Here is a 22,226-nt window from a genome sequence, read left to right on the forward strand (position 1 = left end):
AGATAACTAGTCACATCCTTTAGGGACTAGTAATTAACTAAAGAATGTGGACCTTATAAAATGGAGAAAAAGCTTTTGAATCATAGGTTATCTTAAGCAAACGTTGGTGTTCTCGCTTTACTCTCTTCCTTCTATATCCTACCATTAGTCTTTGGACTATATTTTTTTCATAGATCCTTTGTGGAGCTTAAAGATCTTCTTGGAGCCTACAGATCCTGCCTACCTAATACTTCCTCCGTGGATCCTTTTCATCATGGACATATCTCCTTTGCTAATTGGCCCAAAATTAACGATTAACAATATCCCCTTAGTCTCCTTTACTAAAGAATGAGGTGAATGAGTCTATTCTAATTGAGGATGCATGTTATTCCTTCTATGTTCTACCCTTTAGTCCACGTGGTGCTCCTAAATTAGCTTAACCAAATTCATCCACCAATAACTATCAATAAATAAGACACAAGAATGTCATTATAATGATATTGTAACTTATAAATGGTGGAAATGAATAACATAATATTATCAATCTTTTGTAATTCTCATCTTATAATTCATCATATTAATCAAATATTAATATGGTTAAAAGTTATTATGTAGTTTGAATCATTATAATAAAATTTCTAACATTGATAAGATTAGTCATACTCAACATCATCTTGACTTTGGACCTTCTAAAACATCTCAACCACCACAGTGTAAATCCACTAGCTTCTCTCCACTATCTTCTACAGTTATCCATTAAAAATAACAATAATGATAAATCTATGCCATCCATTTTATTTTTTTTTTTGCTTCTTAGAGTAGCAAATAATCAAAATCCAATTTTGCACTATTGCAGCTTCTTTTCTCAGCATGATCGACTGATCGTTACTATCTAAATATTAATTTTTTATAATCAAATAGTTGGAATAATTAAGTTCTGCTTAGTTGACTAGCGAACCCCATTGTGAAACTTTTAGACCCATACTCAATTTTGAAGTTTCAATTGTTGAGGATAATTCTAAATAGATTTTAAGTTAAACAAGCATTGACCTAGTATTTAAGAAAACGCGAATCAGAGGTATTAGTATGTGTTTGGTATGGCTTTTGGAGAGGTACTAAGTGTTTTTTTTATCTTTTTTAACTCCAAACGCACTTATCAAAAGTTATTAGTAATGTTTGATTAAAAAAAAATAAGAGCTTTTATGCTCTTAAAAGCTATTTTGTATCTTTTCCCAAAAAGAGTTAAGGTAAAATAACTTTCCTATTTTGTATGTAATATTTAAAATGTCCTAACATAATTTTATTAATTCCAAAACACCCTTATATACCAACCTTAAAAACTTGGTTTGTTGAATTTAAACACTGAAGAAATGTGTAATTTTCATATAAATTAATAGCTTGTGTGCATTTTGTGAAAAATTATATGATTCTGAAGTTAGTTCTTTTATATATCATTTTTGGTAATTTAATAACTTAAAAGCACTTTTGTGTTGCAGAACCAAATACCTAATGGTTTAAAAGAGCTTTTTTGTTTGACAACCAAACACTCAGCAACCTTTTGTCCAAAGCTCTAATCTCATAAACTCTACTCAGTAAGCTCAATCAAAAAGAGTCTTAGAGAATGATATTGACGTCATACTCAAGCTTTAGATAAGAAGATGAGTGGTAAGTCAGATTTGGAATATTACAAGAACTGAATTCTTAATAAGTTCACTAGTCCTCGAAAGAATTAAAAAAATCATCTTTTAATTCAAATAATAATAATAATCTTGATAAAAAATTTTACAAACCATGGAAGCTAAATTTTTATAGGATCATAGAGACCCAAGATCTTAAAGTACAATTAAAGACAATAGAATGACTCTCCAAACATAGGTTTAGTGAAAATGATCCTTTAGATGACTTGATTAGTTAACTAACATTAATACTAGACTTAAATAATGCATTGATAAACTTAAAACACAGTAAAAGAGACAATAAATAAGGTTGATATTCCCAAACTCGAAACTAGTTCCTATAACTTGAAAACTGAATAAGTTGCAATGAATTGGTCATAGCTTCTTTCAAAAAGTAACAATTCATCTTTATAAAAAAAATTGGAAAGTGGAATCAATCATCTTTCCAATGGTATATAGTTTGCACATTAATTCTATTTGAGGTAGTTTCTATTCAATTTTGAAATTGTCATTCTTACATTAACTTCCCCAAACTGTGTGTTAGGCTGTCTAATAGCTTGAATAATGCACAAAATGCCTTCTCTTCTCTCCAAGTGCACCGCATCATGTTTTGCACTTTAATCCACCCATATCTTCTCAATTAATCCATTCAAGCCAACTTGCATCTTCTTCACTCTAACTCTTGTAATTGAGCCTTCATAAATGTGCAAAAGATCAATTGAATCTTCAATGGTTTCTCCTTTCTCGTTCTCATCATTCCCCCTCTCCTAAAATGGATTCATTCTCGAATCATCACTTATGTCAAAAGGGATCATATACATTAAAAGTAGCACTCACATTATACTCATCAAGAAAGATCCTATTTGTAGCCGATGTCATTGATCTATGTAGCCAATTGGAAAGGTCCATCTCCCCTTGGAAGCAGCTTGGAACACCTTTGGGCTAGAAAACTCTCATTTCTCATATGCACCCAATTTAATCTTTGGGCTAAAACCACTTTTATATGTCTCTTATTGCTTAAGCAAAATATTATTCAGTCTTCTTATCTATTTGTTGCCATACTTTCTTATGAAATTGCTTAACAAATTCAACTTTCTTTTAATTTCTAGGTGAACATGCTCATAAGCTGGGTAAGATAATAAATCCAAAGGTTTGTCTTCCATCAAACTTGACTCAGAAAACTATTTAGTTTGGCATGATTAGTTCATGTCCATCCTTATCCTTATTTGTAACGATTTTTTTGGTTATATGGATTTTAACAAAAATATAATTATGTGTTATTTTTCGTAAGTCCTAATATATAAATAAAAGACAATTTAAACTTATATTTATTTTCGTGATTATATAATAAAATAGCACCTTCATACTAAAATTTATAAAATTCATATACTCAACTTTTCAAACACAAAGCAATCATAATCATTCAATTTAACAAATATCAAATTATTTTTTTAATCAATAATTTATTTAATCTGCATGATAAAAATTATTTATTTTATTAACTACTGTTAACCCTGCCATGCCAAACTGGCCCTTAATGTCCAGCATACAAAATGAACATGTAAGCACTTGGAACGAAATCAATCAATCATCAATCGATGAGTATTTGAGATTTCTCCCATGTGGCACCTTTGCCATTGGACAATTAATAAATTCCCAATTTTTTTCCAACAGTAACGTATTATTGTGGAGCATAACAATTTATTTTTATTTTATAAATTGATTAACAAATCACAGTGCCATCTTAAAATAAACACACGAGCATTGCACAGTACTAAGAAAAGCTTAAAACGTGATCCACGTGGCATTGAGAAACTATGCGCATCGCGCAACCGAATGCAGTTTCGAACGATCTACTTAGAGCGGCATGTGCAGTACAGTTGAATCAAGCCAACCTAAAAGCACCGTTCAATTCCCCGAGCAAACAATCTTGGGGAAATATTGGTCCACATCAGCTATGATTTGTTCAATGTCGACCGGCAAGTCTTGTTCGAACTGGCTCGACCGGCTTCGGTCCAACAAGGGTTTCCCGGTCGGCGACGACCTCGAGCTAGATCATTTCCTTGAAAACAAGGACAGCAATCTTAAGCCGAAGTCAAACTCGTCCGAGTCGACTCAGAATCGAAAGGTAGCGACGGAGGAGATTTGTGGTGAAAATGAAAATGGAGATGATAAAGGAGAATGGTTCGGTATTATGAACAATGTGTTGTCAGACCTCTTCATAATGGGTGAATCCAATGACGACCAAAGTTGTAAATTTTCTCGGAAAAAGATTTCCAGGAAACAAACAAACCCTAAATTTTGCTTGGTTTCAAGAATGACAAGTAGTAATGTAGAAGAAGAGCAGAGTTGCGGTGGGTGTGAGAGAAAAGACGAAAATGCCCAGATAGAGAATAAATTGAAAGAAGAAGTTGACGGAGAAGAGAATGTGAATAATGTGGTGGAAATGGAAGATGGTGAAAGAGAGGAGCTTTTAGGGTATTCAAGAAATGAAGTGACTGTTATTGATACAAGCTGTACGGAGTGGAAGTTTGAAAAGTTGGTGTATAGAAAGCGGAATGTGTGGAAAGTGAGGGAAAAGAAAGGAAAGTCTCGTATGATCGGACTCGGGCGAAAGAAGAGGAAAGCAAATGGAGCTGATGCAAATGTCGATACTAAGAAGAAATTTAAACTCAACAGCCAAGAGGACTGCATTTTTTCATCAAAACATGTAAGTAATGTTACTGTGTTGTTTCAATAATCATATCATACTGCTATCCAAAATTATAGAATGATTTAAGTTGGCTTGGAATCTTATATTCTAGATTATTATTTTTTAAATCTGGTGTTGTAGATTGATCCCCTATGTTATCATGCTTAAGATATGTTCAAGGCAAGATTTGTGCTTTTGGCTTTTATGTTGATTTGAAATATAATGGATTGCGGCTCATTTAGTATTGCTTTCTAGCAGCTGTGGCCTAGAAGCTACTATAATTGTAACGTGTTTGGTATACCCTTGCAACTGTATTTTGAAGTTGAGGTGATTTCATCTCATAGTTGTTTGATGAAAAACTTATATCAATTTTTCTATGTTGTTAGAATTATTACCTTTCTTTTTATATTTACTAAACATTATCAACGTTATTTCTTTGCTAGAGCTTTCCTTATGCAACACCATAATACTAAATTGAACCTTAGTAAATAGCAGTTGGATCATTTGGGTTAATTTATATGTTATCACACTGTGACAATTACTTACACATGCTCAAACATGTGAGGGAGCTGTTTTAGATTTGCTAGTCGTTGTCCACCTGCTCACTTAGTGTAAATGCTAATTTCATGTCTGCTACTTTTCGTTTTAAATTCATGCCTCTGAAAGCAATTTTTCCTCATTAAACATTGGTCAAATATACCTGCTGTAAGAGCATACATCCTATTTTGACCAGAGAAAATTATTAAGAACTTCCTTTTAAGTTTGTAATTATGTGTTAGTTAAATTCTGTTCAAGAAATTCAAGCTTGATATTGTTGAGTGACTCATGTTTAGTTGTTTCATGGAAACTTAAAGTTCTAAGCTTTATCAACTTCCATGGGCTATATGCCATTGGTCAAAAATGATTATTGTGAAATTTAGAAGTTTCCTTACACATGGCTGGTGTACCAAAATGTCTCCAATGTCTTGGCTTTAGAATGTGATAACATGTGTCACTTTAAGGGGGATTTTCTTACCTCCTTAGTTATTAATGTTCTAATGGTTCAAAAGCTATCGGACCATTTATATCTTCTTTCTTTCATTTACTTTTAATATTGTTGGTTTTTATACACAGTGATAGAGTTTCTATACATAACTGCATTTGATTAATAATTCATGTCCAGTATTTGGCATCTGTCTAGTCCTGTTTGAAGTGCTTACATTATGATTGGGTTTATATTTGTGGTTTCTTAGAGGACTAGTCAATAATCAGAGATATTTTATGGCATTTTCAAAGTAAATGCCTGTTGTCTGGAATTCAAACTTATGAGAAATTTTTTTTTACACATGACACTTCATTGGGGTTTTTTAAACTATTAGCTTCTGGGTAACTTCCCTTCTTGTTCTTGATGTTTATAGCTTCTGGGTAACTTCCCTTCTTGTTCTTGATGTTTATTCTTGTTGACTTGCATACCTATGCATTGTGAATGAAATTTCCTCTAGATGGACTGCTTCATACATTTATCCTTACTGTAGTTTTTAGCTATTTGAAGTTTTGAAGAGGTGCCTGGTTAGCGAAAGACAGTTAGAACAAGATACCTGATTTAGATCATGTATGTTTGAATAGCCATGTGTCACGGGGTGAGTGTTCTTGGGCGGTCTGCAACACATGCCTCTGTTTTATTGGAATGGAACATGAGCTATTTGTTGCCGTTGCAATGCCTGTAGTCTCTATCTGCATTGTATTTAGTTTACTTCGTTTACATCTCAACATGCCCCAGGGGAAATGCTATCCAGTTCCTTTGTTTAGCATCTACTTTTCTGTCTTGTCTGCTAGAAATAAATTTTCTGTTCAAGTAGGTGGATACTGCTTCAAACATCTTAATACTCGTTGATTTAGATCTTTGCTAAATTTAGTCATTTGTGCCTTCAATACTTATGCCCGTCCTGTATGAGGAACTTTAGTTTCATTTTGTTCTTTGCTTGTTCATGCCTAAGTTGGCATGCCTTGGCCTTTTGCCTGTAAACTGGAAAGTGCACCACTCTATTGACTGTACAGAGAATGCTCTCTTCCTAGATGTTTCATTCTATGAACTATGATTTGTCATCAATCGAAAGATGTTAATAAGTTTCTGTTTGTATTTGTTTCCCTGGATAGAGTCCCCAGGCTGAGGAAGGGGAAGAAGTTCGTGAAGAGACAATTGAATATCCCAACCAAGTTCCTAAAAAGAGGTAAGTGCGCCATCAATCTGCATGCAGTTTCTCTCTCAATCTCTCGATGCTGCTTGCTTATCAGGTTATTATTATTATTTTCAGGCTTCTGCTTTCAAGATCACCCAAGAAAGGTAAAAATGGAGGCAAATCTGCTAGTCTTAGAAAAGGCATGTCCACAATCAAGAAATCAATAGCGGAGTGTTCAAAGAGTCCATTTCCAAACTGCGGAATTGAAAAGAATCAAGTTCCGTGCAATAAATCTATTACCTGGGAGAAGGTTTCGGGATTGGAAGTGAATTCACTCCACTAATCCTAATCCCCTAGCATATTCTAACCATCCTGATCAATCAAATGAGGGATGAATTTGTATCATTTGCAAGCATATCCTTTGACAATTATTATTTTTTGTTTAGAAGAAACTTATGGTAATAATATCTTATTTTGTAAATGGAACGTTCGCAGTGGACCGCCCGCCTCCAAACTAGAATAGAATTCTTTATATTACCAGGGAATATTGCTTCTCATTTTGGCATACTTGCAACATATTCCTTGTACCCAGGTCAAGTTTGAGAAAGATTTGCAGAAGAATATGAGGTGTTTTAAGTATGAGCTGGAAACGCCACTTGCTTTAGTCGACCAGTGGGAGCTTCCACGTCCAATGGGGCTCATTTCTCTTATGCGAAAAAAATTTGGACGTAGAAATCTGGAGCAGAATTTTGAGAAAAATACTTGGCATATTTTTAGACGTTCTGTAAATTATATTTATATATGTTCAGATTCTCAACAAAAGTCAGATTGTAGGGAGGAAAAAAAGGAGGGAAAAAAAGGCATTTACGAGCAGGCTTTTGAAAACTAATTATAATTAGGATCAAGTCAAGGCCCAATGATCGGTCGGAAGGACCCGTGAGTAGAGCTATTAGCACTCCCCTAATCTCCTATTAAAACCCCTCTTCATATTTACATTTTTACCCTCAATTAAAATTACACTAAAGGATAGTGTGAAAAGGGAAGTACCGATCATGTCATCACTCCAATTTATTTTTTTACACCCCAGTACCCCTGTTTTGACATCAACATAAAATAAGTAATATTACTTAAGAGTAGTTTCTCAAAATTAATCATTATGATACCATTTAGTTATCAATGAAACTTTTTCATAATGGCTAAGATCCACTATCAATACCCTCCTCACAATTATTTCTTTTCAAGAAACTAAGAATTTGTATTGGAAAAACTTTATGTTGAACTTACAAATTGACAAATGTGCAATATAATTATTAAGTTTAGACTTTAATATAATAAATTTCGGTTTACTTTTCCAAATATTTTTTTTCAATACAGTAAGTTGAGCTTTCTTCTCTTCTCTACCATCATGAATTTTCTAAATTATCAAACTCATATTTAAAAATTGAGTAATTGACAAATTTCAACAACTATAGCTGCTTTCCAACAGATGTAGCTGCTAAAGCAAATGAACATGGAGACAAATTTGTTTAATTCAAGTGAGGTTATAAGCGAAAGCAAATAGCGGTATTTGTGAAATTGGTCAGGTGTTAATAGAAGTAATATGATAATTTAAATTATTTCATAGGGTAAGTTTAGAAAAGGGATTTTAAGAGAGTAGTGAAGGGGTGTTAATAGCTGTACTCATTACGTGCCCCGCAATTCAAAATCGCAAGCCCTCGTTGGAGACTCATTCGTAATATTGCAATTGAGCTTATCCAGTTGAGCTGAGACGAAAAAATGGCTGCTGCCGCTACTGCGGTCACTCATTTTTCTTCAGCACCTGCATACTTTCTCTCACAGTCACAAGCAATTCTGGTCATTTCGAAAGAAGTTAAAACTCGTTCTAGGTATAGCCATGGCCATGAACATGGAACGCTCTCTCTGGCTAACTTCACTAAAATATCAAGAATTGAACTGGGAGCCTCACTGACTAAACGTCTTCTCAACCAACGCAGATGCTTTAGATCTTCTACTAATCTTCTTACAGAGAATGAATTGGGTAATTTCTCTCTCAGCGGTCATTTGTCAAACACTTTCCAATCATTTCCATTCAATTAATTTTTGGTGATATCAAGTTTATTTATTTTTTTGGGTTAGTTTGCTTTTGTTTCAGTGACATTATTTCAAGAAATTGGACTAAATGAAAAAGAAGTGGATTCGCTTTTGGAGAACAACCCAACTCTCAGAGTAACTCCTTTGGACAAAATGCGATCCCGGATTCTTTCGCTACAATCTGTTGGAATCAAAGGGATGGCATTTTGTCGTTTGATTTCCAAAGACTCAAATGTATTACTTGCTGAGGAAATTGATCGATTGATATGCTTTGTGCGTGATGATTTGGATGGAAACATTGAGCCAATGAAGCTCGAACGCCTTTTGACTTCAACAGAAACAAAATTCTTGGTGGGTTTTGATCAAAAGGTTAGGCTACTTCTTCAACTTGGGGTTCCACAAGAGACGATTCTTCATGTTCTCAACAATATTAATTTAAGTAAAGCTGTATGTCTTAAGTCTGTTGAAGATATTGAAAGAACTTTTGCTTACTTGAACCCCTTTGGTGGTGCTGATTTAATTGTAAGATGTCCAAAAATTCTTAATTATGATTTGGATACCCAGTTGATTCCGAAAGTTAGGGTTCTCAGTGAGCTTGGTGGGGATGATGTTGATTCCACAGCAGCTATTGTGTGGAAATTTCCTGCAATATTGAGCTATAGTTTGGAGCATATAGGGAAACATGTTGAGTTCTTGAGGTCCTTTGCTGGACTTAGTGATCAGGAGATTTTCAGGATTTTTCTTGTGTTCCCAGCTGTTATTAGTGCTAGCAGGGAGAGGAAATTACGTCCTAGAATAGACTTTCTCAAGCAATGTGGTTTGGGCTCTGAGGATATCTTCAAGTTCTTGACAAAAGCTCCATTATTTCTGGCTCTCTCCTTTGATAACATTGTAATAAAGCTTGGCTTCTTGGTCAAGATTGGGTATGAATGTAGAACAAGGGAACTGGCAGCAGCAATGGGATCTGTGACCAGAACAAGCTGCGAAAACTTGCAAAAGGTGATTGGATTGTTCTTGAGTTACGGGCTATCTTTTGCAGACATTTATATAATGAGCAAGAAGCATCCTCAGATACTGCAGTACAATCACAAGTCTTTAGAGGACAAGATGGAGTATTTGATAGTGGGGATGGGTCGTGAAGTTGGAGAGCTATTGGCTTTTCCTGCGTTTCTTGGTTACAAGCTTGATGACAGGATTAAGCACAGATACGAAGCAAAGAGGAAGACTTTAGGGGATGGACTGTCAATCAACAAGTTGTTAAGTGTGTCAGTGGAGAGATTCTCAACCAAGATAAAGAAAAATCCTATTCATAGTTGACAACCAGATTAGTCGATTTAAGTTTCAATGATTTTGATAGGTGTGTGTTACTACATCACACGGTTGCAGCATTTTTATTCTAAAGGCTCATTTTAAGCTTTTTGGTGACCCCCTCAGATTTATAAATACTCTAGGTTACCTTGAATAACTTTGGCAAACACAACACACAATGAGAACTGCAGCTTGGTGAAGAAAGGAATTCCAAATAGGTGCAGTGACAGCTCGTTTTGCAAAGAGCTGACTGAAGGTTATTCATAATACAAATAAACCATATCGGAAGAAAACGGAAACTATTTTTCTTCTTTTGCTGCGGTAGCATTACTAAACCTCTTTGTAACTGTTCCCATCGGGTGATTTAGGGCTACTGGTAGCTAATCGATTATAGTACCTATGAAGAATTTGGGAGTAGATCATGAACTATTTTTGTTGATTTGTTGTAGCATGTGCCATCGGAAAAGCTCTTTGAAAATATTCCGATATGGTGACTGGCATCTTGTTAAGGCTAATATATTATAGTGCTATCTTCCCTGTAGTATCCGGTGTGCTTTGCTAATGAAGAATGATTTAGCTGCCGGCGTTGTTCTCCATCCATGACACCTTTCGTTTTATGAAACCTTGATTCCAATTGTAATATGTTAGTAGACGAAAGCAAATGCAGCATCTATTATTTGGTGCTTTCACCTAGGACATTTTCTTTTGACAAATTGTTTGAAAATTCATGACTGTATATGATCGTGACATAGTGGCTAGTGATTTTTAGTAAATGATGAAAGTCATACCTTGTAATCTTTGATTCACACTTGATAATACCCCATTACGGAGTGCAGATTTGATGCAGAACAACTTCAAATCTAAATCTGCGGCTGTTGGTGCTTGAACTAATTTTCTAGAATTAGTTTGTCAAGAAATTGGTTCTAGTTTTAGATTATTTTCCGTATTTTATTGGGTAATTATATCTCACTTTCGGTTGTATATAAGGACTTATTAGCAATTCTCCGGGTTTTTTCAAAGTGTTAGTTAAAGAGATGAATTATGATCATGGTTTAAACTTTAAACTTCTGTGGAGCACATCACTTTTAGAATGGAAGGGGACTGGAAGCAAACTAGTAGCGCTTGAATGCCATGGGCGCAAAAAGATGTAGTCATTTCTCCCTGCTTTCTGCAACAAGTCATCCGTTCTTATACCTGTCAATTTAAGGTTTCTTTACCCAAATATGGAAAAGCACAAAATCAAAGCCCTGAAAAACCTTCATAAGCTAGAACACATGATAAGCTTACCTATGGCTAAAGAGATGACATCTTGGCAGGCAGATTTACATACATGGCTCATAACAACTAATTACCCAAGACAAGTTTAGATTTGTCAAAAGTCTGTGCTATCTTAATCTCAAAAACTGTACTGTGATGCTCGTATCGTACCTTTGTAATCATTTATACAATTGCCACTGGTTTGAACATGGCTGATTTAATCTATCAGATAAAAGGATCCACAATTCAGCTAATTATTCTGCGAGGATGAACTAGCTGTTTCTACCTCCAGAGGCTCCAATTTCTTGGCTTTACCATTTCCTTTTGGTATAATAACACCATAGCCTCCAGCTTTTCGTTTGTACACGATATTGATCTCACCTAAAGCCAAGCATAAAATAATACAATTTAATCACTAAATAGTTTACGCTGAAATGATGAACAGGGAGACTGTAGATTCATACCAGTTTCTTCATTTCGGAATCCATAGAAGTCATGATCAACATTCTCCAACTGCTCAATAGCTTCAGAGACAGTCAAAGGAGGCATTTCAAAGAACTTCATGCGAACAATCTGACAGATAGATAAATAATTAGGGCGCATCAGAGAAAAATTGAAGAGTACATATGCAACAACATGACCTTAATACCAGCAGATAACAAAGGAAACTTTTATGTTGTCCACATGGGTATGGCCCCTATAATGCTGAGAAATAAAAAGAAACATAGAGTACCAATCGTTACTCAAACATGAAGGATGGGGAATGTAAGTAAATAAATAAGGGTAGAATAATTTCATTCAACAATCATCTATAATATGAGAGCACTATGTTGGCAATATGGTTCCCAACTATTTGCAAATTATAAACAATGTCATTATCAAGAAATCCAAAATATTGTTTAGAGACATTATTCAACATTTTTTTCAACAAGCATAAGAAAAGCAAAAAGAGAAAAGATGAAATCAAAATTTGATAGAATCATCAATATTTGATGGACATTAACAATATGGAACCAAGAATGTGGGGACCAAGAAGAAAACAGATTCTGAGTGGTTTTGAAAGGCAAATGGAAATTAACAAGCTAAAATAGTGTAAAGGAAAGACAAAAAAATACTAGATGGAGCTCATGAAATGCTTTTGACGGCCTTTAAGCATTAAACTATGAAAATGCATTTAACTGAAAACTAGAAAACTACAAAAAAGGAGAGACAAGGTCAGAGTAGGTTGTTGGGGTGATTTTTTTTGGGGTGGGGGGGAATGTGGTGGGATTGGGTGGAGGGGTCCGTGTGGAACAGTGATGATGGACATCAATAGGTTTACAAAAATAGGCTAAAGGATATGGGCATACCGTAAACTCTACCAAAATCTCAATTTACAAGTCTCTCAATGCTTGGCTATTAACCCGAATTCAGTATATCAAAATGTGTGAATTGCTTGGTAGAGAAACATAAATGACTTCAGCGAACTGAGATATCTTTTTCATCTTAACTTGTCAGAAAATAAGTTTTGATTAATTCTTTCTGTTTAATCGAATGCAAATCATCAGTAGAGATTTTTAAAATGGTGAACAATGTATACGTTTTAAACTAAAGTACAGCGCAATTCCTAACATAGAGAGACAAGTACCTCCATAACATGACTAGGGAATGAAGATTGCCATTTACATCTAAAGAATGCGTTGATGACAGTAATGATGAATAAGCTTGATGTCATGAAACTTTATTTATTTATTTTGGTTTTCAAATTTTCTTACTGTTACCATATCTTATAGAACAAGGGAAAAAGGTATTTTAAAGTGATGATTGATGAGTTTGCAAAGTAAAAGAAACCAATAGGAGTTGGATAAATTGAAAAAGTTAAGGACTACCTCATCAACAAAGTTATCATCCTCTTCTTCGGACTGTACATCAGCATCATTCTCCACAACCTGTGTCACCGGCTCTCTAACCTTGAGCCTGTTGAACCCCTTCATATGTCTACCATGGTCAGACTCCTTCTCCTTGATCTTCCTCAGCTTCCTTTGAATGATTGACGATACTAAATCTATACTCGCATACACCGTCTCTGCATCTTCTTCTGCACGGACCACTCCATGCTTCTTTGTAAACAAAGTGACCTAAAGTACAAGACATCATGTCCAAACAAATAGTTGATTAGATTCAATGCAATTCCACAAGAGTTAAAAATCCAAATAGAAATCACAACAATGTTAGAAGTTCAAATTTTGGAAGGCACCTCACATCTGCGAATCCTAGGGCCTTTGCCGAACTCTCCTCCGCGCACAGACAGCCTAACATCAACTTCCCGTACCAGATGACTATGCTTCAGAACTGCCTTGCCAACTTTCTCTTCAACATGGTTTTTAACTGTATCGGTTAACTGTATTCAAACAAATTCAGCTTATCTGTTCATAGTTCAATCATTCAATGCAAATACTGACACGAAAGACAAAAATAAACAAAGCACTATTTTGGCTAATTGTTTGTTACGTTAATTTGAGGAGAGAAGCAAGGCATTTGGTCCCTAATCCAAAAACATCTTTCAAAAACGAAAATATTTATCCAAACATGAAATTTCAGAAAAAATAAGGGTCTTCAATGGAAATAGCTCATATCTATGTGCAATTTACGTTTTGACCTCCTTAAGTTTACATTATTATGTTATGACCTCCTTAAGTTCGTCTTTTTTTTTTTTTCATTTTGACCCGGTCGAACCAAAACCCAGGTAATGCCGTCGTTACCACACAAAAAAAGTACCAAGCGTAAAAGAACTAGAAAAATAAACAAAAGAAAACAGGAAACGGCGACGTTTTATAAGTCTAACCTCGAGATTTTTGCCTTGAATGATTAATTTGACGGAAGAAAGTGGACCGTCCCATGACATTCGAACCGGCAGAGGCTTAGTGTGGACTTTTGTGGGTCTCATTACAGTAATTTGCTTGAAAGGACCGAAGAAACTGGAATTGTACGACAACGTTTTGGCAAGTTGAGATTTTCTTGGAGTGACGAATGGAGAGACTGACGACGACGACGACGACGACGACGATGATGATGATGATGATGATGAAAGATAACATGAAGATGGTACTGGCCGTGATGTTGAAAGCTTGAATGAAGTTGAAAGAGTAGCCATTGACGCGGGAAGCGTGGTTGGTTCAGTGGATTTTTTTTTTTGGATGGGGGCCTGAAAGATTTCTAAAATAATTAAATTAATAAAACCAAAAGAGGAGAGAGGGAGAGGGTTACGATTTAGATAAGGACACGTGACCCTTGATGGGTTTTGAATGAAAATTTCTGGCCTTTGCCGACATAGATCACAGTCACTGAACAGCCGCACGTCAAATACGTGTAAATGGATAATTCTCATGATCCATTTGATTAGGGTCCCCTCCAACGACCAATTGATTTTGCGTAAACAGACATTCGAGTAGCGACTAGAATTGTTTCTTTATTTATATTCGGTGGAACTAATGGACATACTTTAGACGTGTAATCTAAACCGTTTGGTTAAATACAATTTATGAATTTAATAATTAAGATGTTAGATGACATGGTTTTTCTTTTTTAAATTAAAAAAAAAATCCATAATTTGTGAGTCCCATCATTTATTGTTAATTGTTATGATTCTCTCTTCTCTTTCTCTTCCTCTTTCTTTTACGCACACTCTTTCTTTCTTTCTTTCTTTTTTCCCTCTTTATCTTTTCTAAAAATTAAGATTACAATATTATAACTTAGAAATAACATTCGCTATGCTGATTAGATGCTAAAAATAAAAGCCAAGTAATGGAAGAGCTGCTTGGTTCCTCAATCTTAGGGCCAGTACCTCTACCACTTGATGGAACATCGTCATCCATAGCACCACCCACGTCACGTCCAATACCCTCGTATGCTTTGCAATGGTGGTTGCGGATGCGCCCCAATTATTTCATCTTGTCTTCGAACTCATGATAATAATTTTGATACTAAATCTAGATATTTTTACTCAACATAATTGTCTTTAATATTATTGTATATAGGAATAGGATCAGGATCTTTATTTAATCTTGATCCTTCTATTCTTTTCTCATCTAATGGTTAAAAAAAATTACGTTTAAAATTTGTATTTAAATTTGTATCCCTCAAAACTGCCTAACATATAGAAATAGGATTAGGATTTTTTTTTAATTTTTAACACAAAATCTATGGTTAAAATTAATGTTAACGTGAATTTTTTTAAATGAAAATCAATAAAATTTAGCCCCCCCAACAAGTACTATATATTCGTTTCTCTTTTGTTTCAGACTATTTTAACACTTTTTCTTATTTCTCTCTTTCCCACATATTCTTGCCCCTCGCAAGGCTTTCTTTTCTATCAACAATTAAAAGGAAGAAATGATAACAGTGTTGTATAATAAGTTAAAGAATAAAGAAGAATTAAAAGTATATAGAAGGAAACAGTGTTATTCACATTATATAGGGTGCCCAAAAAAAATAGTTATACTCCATTTTTCCCCTTTTTTATTTCTTAAAAAATCTTATCCATAGTTTGCAATCATGCACATCAGCTTTGAGTGGTTACTCTATGGGTTAATTCTTATAATTGCAAAAAAAAAAAAAAAGTTCAAATTGATGCAAATGTAACTAACTATGTGGGCATAATTACGGTCGCGTAGTGATGTATTGTTAAATAATAAATAAATAAATAAAATTTGACATTATAAAGACACAAAAATCTCTAAATTAAAGTTACCTTAACTTTATGGAGATTGAGGCTTTGTTTGGTACAGCTTTTCAAGTAGAGCTTTTATTAAAAAAAAATTAGTTGTTTAGTTGTTAATAAGAGTTTTTATTCAAAATTTATAAAATTACTTTAATAGTCATGTTTTTTTTTAAATTATGTTATAAAAAGAAAGTGGAGAATATTTTAGATATTTTAACATTTAAAAAAAACTTTTTAAACTCTACTTTTAAAAGCCTAAAATTTGAGTTTTTTTTAATAGAAGCAAAATAGCTTATTTAAGATTCAAAAACTCTATTAAAAAAATAACCAAACAATAATAAAAATTATAAGAAAATTTTATTAAATTAAATAAGTATTTATAACCATTAAATAAATTATACCAAATAAACACTAAAACGCATGATTCATTTACACAGATAGAGCAATTCATAATTGTGTCAACTCTCGCTTAAAATTAAAAAAAACAAACAAAACAAAACAAAATCTAAAGAACGAAGAATCCGTGAAGTGGAGTTATAACATTGTTAATTCTCATTTTATGAGCCGCAGAGACGTTCGTCGTACAACCCTTGTAAGGAAGGATAAGAATTTGCCTTCATATCTTTTACGTAATCTCATCTACGAAAGTTATATGAAGGTGTATTGGCCAAAAAAAAAGATTCGCGGGCTAATAAAATCAGGGGCGGAGACAACATGTTGATTGACTGGGGGCTTACCCAACGACGATAAAAAAATTTAAAGAGTAATAAATATATAAATTTGAAAGATTTATCATACTTCAATATATGTTTATAATTGTCCTTTACGAGTTTTCATACATTGATAACGTTGCATTACAACTTCATTATCAATATTATTAAATAAGTCTTTTTCTATGTAAACAACTAAACTATCATTCATCCATTACTCTCCCATTCGGTTTCATAACCGAGTCTTCAAAATGTTCATGGCTGAAAATGCTCTCTCTACACTCGCAGTGGCAACAGGTAAAGTCAATGCCAATGTTATTAACAAGTAAACTAATGGATATACATTATGTCTCTTAGTCTCGACCATCCGCTTTGCAAGATCACCAATATCCTTTAATTGTGAAAACTCACCACTAGTGCCCATATCCAAAATATATGTATCAAGTTGAATCTCAAGTGCCATGATATCAATTGTAGAGAACTCATTTGGATGCTTCTGCTTGTTGAAGCATCATCATTTTTTTCTAAAAATTGTGGCTCCTTTCTTTTGTAAAACCTTTCCATACCTATTTCAAAATATAAATAAAGATTATGAATATTGAGTAGTTTACTTAGGCTAGTAGCACTTTTAGCATATTCCCCTATTATATAATTATATTAATGCTATAAATTAATTAACAAACATTACAAGACAATAAAGCTAAACAAGCAAATGCTTAATTGCAATTGTTATTTTCTTAATTAATAATATGTGTTCTTTTTTATGAAATCTACACTCAATCACATAATTCACATTATATTTTTCAAATACACCAATAGCCCGATGATACACTAACTAATGGGGAAGAAAAACAACTACATCAATTCAACAAATAATTATATATGATTTATAAACAATAAAATAAAAAGAAAATAAAATATTAATTTGTACCTTAATTTTATTGAATGAAGAAACGAGGGGTTGTTTGAAATTTGGAGGAGAAATCACTTTCCACTTTGCTTTTGGAGATGCCGAAACAAGAAGATGATTTAGGAGTTTCAGATTTGCGTATTGGTGCAGGCAGTGGAATTGGAGAAAGGTAAAGAATAATAAAATATTATTAATGGGTTTGTGGGTTATTTAAAAATTTGATTAATATTAATATTTGTGGGCTTAATTTTAGTTTGTAAAGCTCATATCTTTTTATTTGTTTTAAAAACTTAAAGTATGTAATTATGTTTATGTGTTAGGGGTTTGAATATAAATTAGTGGGGGCTTAGGAAAAAATTTATTAGAAATTTTTGATAAATTAAATTAGTTAATAAAGGATTTTTTTTTTCAGTGGGGACTTAAGTCCCCACTGGTTCCAAGCTGGATCCGCCACTGAATAAAATAGACCGGCGCCCACTTCTTGATCAACCATTTTTTTTTCATTTTCAGAATTATCCTTATTAAAAAATTAAAAGTAAATGTTTTTCTTCTCTCTCTTCTCTCTTATTTTTTTTTAATTGATATGCGATTTGAATTAAGTATTAAGATTTAATTATATTCTAAATTGAAACTAAAATAGAATTTTAGGGTACACATAAAATCAAAACTAATATTATCAATAATAATAAAATCCACCACTTATTCGTAAAATATAACAAAATCGAAATCGAAATTTATTATTTATTGACAGTGGTGATGGATTGATTGACTGATGATTAAGAAGACATCTGATAGAGTTATGGTTATCTAAAGGGGTAATTTTTAAAAACCTCCCTGAGGTTTAGGTTTGTTGTAAGTAGATGGCGAGAATTGGTTTATTTGTAAAAAATCTCATACCGTCAGTTAATTTTAACATTGACCGTTAGTTGACTGTGCAAAGACAATATTACCCTTAACACTAGTTTGTAGACGGAAATAGCTAAAAAAAAACCAAAATTATTGGCTATTTTACCCTCTTTAAATTATTGATATTTTCTTAAAGTTCCTATTAAAAAAATAAAATTAAAAATTTGAAAAATCCTCTTTAAATTATTGATATTTCCTTAAAGTTCCTATAAGAAAGATAAAATTAAAAACTTGAAAATGAACTAGTCAAAATTTTTATCTATGATATTGTAAATCTTTGGAATTGACAAGGATAAAATTGTCAAAAAATAGGATTTGTGCTTTTCGTGCCAATAATTTTAGTTTTTTTTTAGTTATGTTAGTCTACAAACTATGGTTAAGGGCAATATTATCTTTGCACAGTCAACTAACGGTCAATATTAAAATTAACTGACGGTAGGGGATTTTTTACAAATAAACAGATTCTCGCCATTTACTTGCAATAAGCCCAAACCTCAGGGGAGTTTTTTAAAAATTACCCTTATCTAAAGAGAGGGGGCTTCAAAGGAGAGAGAATAGAATAAAATAAAATAAAATAATATTTATTTTTTATGCATAATAAGAGCAATTATAAAAAATAATAAGATAAATTATAAAGTGTGAGCTTGTAATAAAATTTGCGTGAGTCAAATATCATTATTCAATAAAATAATGTAACTTGTGGCTGCAGGTTGGGCTTGCATTGTGCATCCACGGCCTCGCATTGTGTATCCGTTGGCGGCACCATGCTGTCCCAGCATAGGTTTTTTAAAAATTTTACGTGCATTTTTAAATTTAGGAAACACGCAAAAATTCCTTAACAAATTGAGTTGTTTTGGCAAAAATTCCAATGGATCATCTTCAAGTACCAAATTTCAATACTCTTTTTTTTTCCCGTTCTAAGTAAGGTTTCTACTATTATTAGTCAGGCTCTCCACATGTAAAAATGGCTATCAATCTTACTATTACTATTATAAACAAGTTTCGGACTATTGGACACTCCACATTTAAAGGTTTAGATTAAGGATAAAGATCATCTCCTGATCTGAGCTCTTATGAGATTTTAATAATGTTGTGCCATATAATTTACCTTTTTTGTTTTCTTTATTTATTAACTACCATTCACCTATGTGTATTTTTGTTCAAAAAGAGATTAAATCATGAGAGAATCATAATCCTTAGATTAAATAGAACATTTGTAATTAACACCTGAATTAATTCACAATTGAGATTTAATGTCAACCATTGAAAACACATTAACCTAAAGATTTAAGGCCTCATTTATGATTAAGTTAAAACGCTAAAAGCAATTTATTATATAGTAATTTGGTAAATTTTTTAAATCAACTTATTTTATAAGTTTCTCTATTTTTTCTCTTGTTTTCAAAAGTAAGTTGAGATTGTTTTCTTAAAAGCAGCTTATGAAATTATTAGTTATATAATAACTTATTTTATAAGTTTCTCTATTTTTTTCTTTTTTCAAAAGTAAGTTGAGATTGTTTTCTTAAAAGTAGCTTATGAAATTAGAGAAAGATTCAATTTTGAGCTGAGTTTTTAGTGAATTCTAAATCAATAATTGCTAGACGAAAGAAATGAAAAGTAAAAAATGAAAAATATATCCCAAACATTGATTTAGTGCTCAAGAAAGATTCAATTTAGTACTAAAGCTTTATCTTATGAAATTAATCACCACATAATTAATGATACTTTAAAGTTTTTATTATAACCTTATAGTTATATGTATAAATAGTAAAATAGTGGGACTATTAGTACCCTATAACTTTCTTTTCAAATCCTTTTTCTATCAAAACCTACTTTAATTCCAAAAATAAACTTTTCCATTTTTTCAAATTTTTTAATTCAAAAAATAATTCAGTTTCTTCCAAACAACTCTAATTACAAATATTGTTTTTATAAATTTTTGAATTATTAAATCATACATATTTTACTCAAAAAAATCAAATACATGTATGAATTAAGTAGAATTAAAGTGGACTCAAATAGCTATTATTATTTTTAAATTAAAAATAAGTTTAGAAGGTTTTGTAAATTAAAGTAGACTCAAATAGCTATTATTTATTCTTTTAAATTAAAAATAAGTTTAAATTAAAAATAAATTTTGTAAATTTCTCAAGAAAAAGTTGTTTGTGAGGAAATAAAAATTGTAAAAGACTTTGGTGTAGTTGTATGGGTGTAAAGAGTTGAAAAGAGAAATATAATGGTATATTAGATTTATTGTCTTTTAATGTAATTACAATAAGAGAGGGGTTTTATAAGGATTATAGAGGGGTGCCAATAGTTCAACTCATAGTAAAATTCATTGGATTTTAATTAATTTAGTTTATTTTCATTTTATGTAATTTTGCGTATACTAAAAAGAAAAGATATTAAACTTGAGGCTTGTTTGTTAAATATATGAAGTTTGAAATTTTAATAATTTAATAATTTTTTAAATTTAGTTTTTTTAATTTATGTCTGTTTTTCAAATATTTATATCTGAATAGAAAAGGTAAAACTTTGTAACATTAGTTTGAATAGAAAGTAAATACTACATCAAAAAATATTATTATTAAATATACTTATTTCCTAAATTATAAACCCTATTTTCTATACTCATTTTGACAATTTGACTTTTAAGGACATGAATGTCAAAAATTATGTTTAAAATATTTTGTATTCATAAAAATAAATAAGATGTCACTCATACTTATATATTAAAAAAATATCATTTAGACATTTGTATTTAAACCTATTTACACTTTAGTCAAATTCACACTATTTAGATTTTTGACCAAAAAAAAAGGTATCTTACTTTAAAAAAAAAAAAAAGACAACTTAAGCTTATGTATATTTTACTCGGTATACAAAAGAAAAAAATTTATTAATAACATATGCTCTATTTTTTAAGTTCACATCAATTTTAACACGGCATTTATTAAATACTTGATTGTTTTTCTTTTGTAATTCCATGACTTATTTCGTCAACTCAATAAATATAACCTATTTCGTTACATACAGCCATGCAAAATTCGAGAATTTATATAAGAATTTTGTGCTCTTGATGGTAACCATGGGGTCTTCTTCAGGGGTGGCAAAATGAATAAACGAATCGAATTCGAATCGAATCGTAAACGAATTGGGTCAAAATTCTGCAGATTCAGATTCAATTCGTTTATTAAACGAATATTCGGTTCGATTCGTTTAATTCATTTAATAGAATTGATAAACGAATCAAATCGAATCCGGATTCGTTTATTATTCGTTTATCCTTAACGAGTCGAACCGAATCGAATCGAATAAGGATTCATTTACAATTCGTTTAGAAAAATATAATTAATAAACAAAATTAAGCAAAATAAAATATAAAAAATCACAATTTTAACATCCCACAACAAAATACAAGTAACTCAAACCATATTTTGCAGTCATCTAAATACTAAATTACAAATCCCTAATACTACAAATAACAATAATTCAAATTCAAATTATAAAATAAGGTAATTTCTTTAATTCTCTTCATTTGTTTTTTTCACCTTGAAAACAAAAATCCTACACCAAAAAGTAAATAAAAATATTATTAACAATTTAACATACTGAAATATTGATAATAATCATTGTAAAATTTCAAAATATCAAATATATAGCAAATTTGTCATATTTTTAAGAAAATAATAATTAAACAAGACAAAACTTTACCTATCATACTCACACAAATCCAAGGATTTGAAGCAGTGGCAAAACGTAGCACTTGCTGGATGTAAAAAAAAAAAAAAAAGGGGATTTGGAGAAGGAAATGAAGGGAAAGAGATGGCAAAATGTAG

The 22,226-nt window shown here is 32.1% G+C and overlaps 3 protein-coding genes across 8 annotated transcripts; 2 read left to right on the forward strand and 1 right to left on the reverse strand.

Annotated features, from left to right (window-relative positions):
- The first annotated feature begins 3,399 nt into the window (after positions 1–3,399).
- LOC18050229 lies at positions 3,400–7,063 on the forward strand. Its single transcript, XM_006441175.2, has 3 exons — positions 3,400–4,365; positions 6,484–6,557; positions 6,642–7,063. Exons 1-3 carry the CDS (start codon positions 3,523–3,525, stop codon positions 6,847–6,849), a joined length of 1,125 nt encoding a protein of 374 aa, XP_006441238.1. The 5' UTR covers positions 3,400–3,522; the 3' UTR covers positions 6,850–7,063.
- Positions 7,064–8,185: 1,122 nt separating this feature from the next.
- Positions 8,186–10,505, forward strand: LOC18050230 (transcription termination factor MTERF8, chloroplastic). Of its 2 annotated transcripts, none has more exons than XM_006441176.2 (2): positions 8,186–8,544; positions 8,659–10,505. In XM_006441176.2, the coding sequence occupies exons 1-2, from the start codon at positions 8,283–8,285 to the stop codon at positions 9,912–9,914; spliced, it is 1,518 nt and encodes a 505-aa protein (XP_006441239.2). In that variant the 5' UTR covers positions 8,186–8,282; the 3' UTR covers positions 9,915–10,505. The 2 variants fall into 2 exon arrangements, with proteins under 2 accessions (XP_006441239.2, XP_024043868.1); XM_024188100.1 differs by having other exon boundaries at positions 8,511–8,544; positions 8,643–10,505.
- Positions 10,506–10,588: 83 nt separating this feature from the next.
- On the reverse strand, positions 10,589–14,568 carry LOC18050231 (ribosome-binding factor PSRP1, chloroplastic). Of its 5 annotated transcripts, XR_002906404.1 has the most exons (7): positions 13,987–14,568; positions 13,399–13,542; positions 13,031–13,279; positions 11,627–11,735; positions 11,334–11,543; positions 11,193–11,249; positions 10,589–11,073 (listed from the first exon to the last, which is right to left on the reverse strand). XR_002906404.1 is itself a non-coding variant. In XM_006441177.2 (5 exons), the coding sequence occupies exons 1-5, from the start codon at positions 14,527–14,529 to the stop codon at positions 11,413–11,415; spliced, it is 1,176 nt and encodes a 391-aa protein (XP_006441240.2). In that variant the 5' UTR covers positions 14,530–14,568; the 3' UTR covers positions 11,274–11,412. The 5 variants fall into 5 exon arrangements, 1 of the variants encoding a protein (XP_006441240.2); XR_002906407.1 differs by lacking the exon at positions 11,193–11,249; XR_002906406.1 differs by lacking the exon at positions 11,193–11,249 and having other exon boundaries at positions 10,589–11,099.
- Between the last annotated feature and the right edge of the window lie 7,658 nt (positions 14,569–22,226).

This window comes from Citrus clementina, unplaced genomic scaffold, assembly GCF_000493195.1.
Source record: "Citrus clementina cultivar Clemenules unplaced genomic scaffold, Citrus_clementina_v1.0 scaffold_3, whole genome shotgun sequence".
Taxonomy (NCBI): domain Eukaryota; kingdom Viridiplantae; phylum Streptophyta; class Magnoliopsida; order Sapindales; family Rutaceae; genus Citrus; species Citrus x clementina.

What these genes read in the sequence shown, in the direction of transcription:
- LOC18050229 (XM_006441175.2), top strand. Translation starts at nt 3,523, where the DNA reads ATGTGCAGTACAGTTGAATCAAGCCAACCTAAAAGCACCGTTCAATTC. An exon ending in GCATTTTTTCATCAAAACAT is followed by an intron (nt 4,366 to 6,483) that starts GTAAGTAATGTT and finishes TTCCCTGGATAG; the next exon opens with AGTCCCCAGGCTGAGGAAGG. An exon ending in AACCAAGTTCCTAAAAAGAG is followed by an intron (nt 6,558 to 6,641) that starts GTAAGTGCGCCA and finishes TATTATTTTCAG; the next exon opens with GCTTCTGCTTTCAAGATCAC.
- LOC18050230 (XM_006441176.2), top strand. Translation starts at nt 8,283, where the DNA reads ATGGCTGCTGCCGCTACTGCGGTCACTCATTTTTCTTCAGCACCTGCA. An exon ending in TCTTACAGAGAATGAATTGG is followed by an intron (nt 8,545 to 8,658) that starts GTAATTTCTCTC and finishes CTTTTGTTTCAG; the next exon opens with TGACATTATTTCAAGAAATT.
- LOC18050231 (XM_006441177.2), bottom strand. Translation starts at nt 14,529, where the DNA reads ATGAGAATTATCCATTTACACGTATTTGACGTGCGGCTGTTCAGTGAC. An exon ending in TTCAAGGCAAAAATCTCGAG is followed by an intron (nt 13,543 to 13,986) that starts GTTAGACTTATA and finishes GTTTGAATACAG; the next exon opens with TTAACCGATACAGTTAAAAA. An exon ending in CTAGGATTCGCAGATGTGAG is followed by an intron (nt 13,280 to 13,398) that starts GTGCCTTCCAAA and finishes CTTGTACTTTAG; the next exon opens with GTCACTTTGTTTACAAAGAA.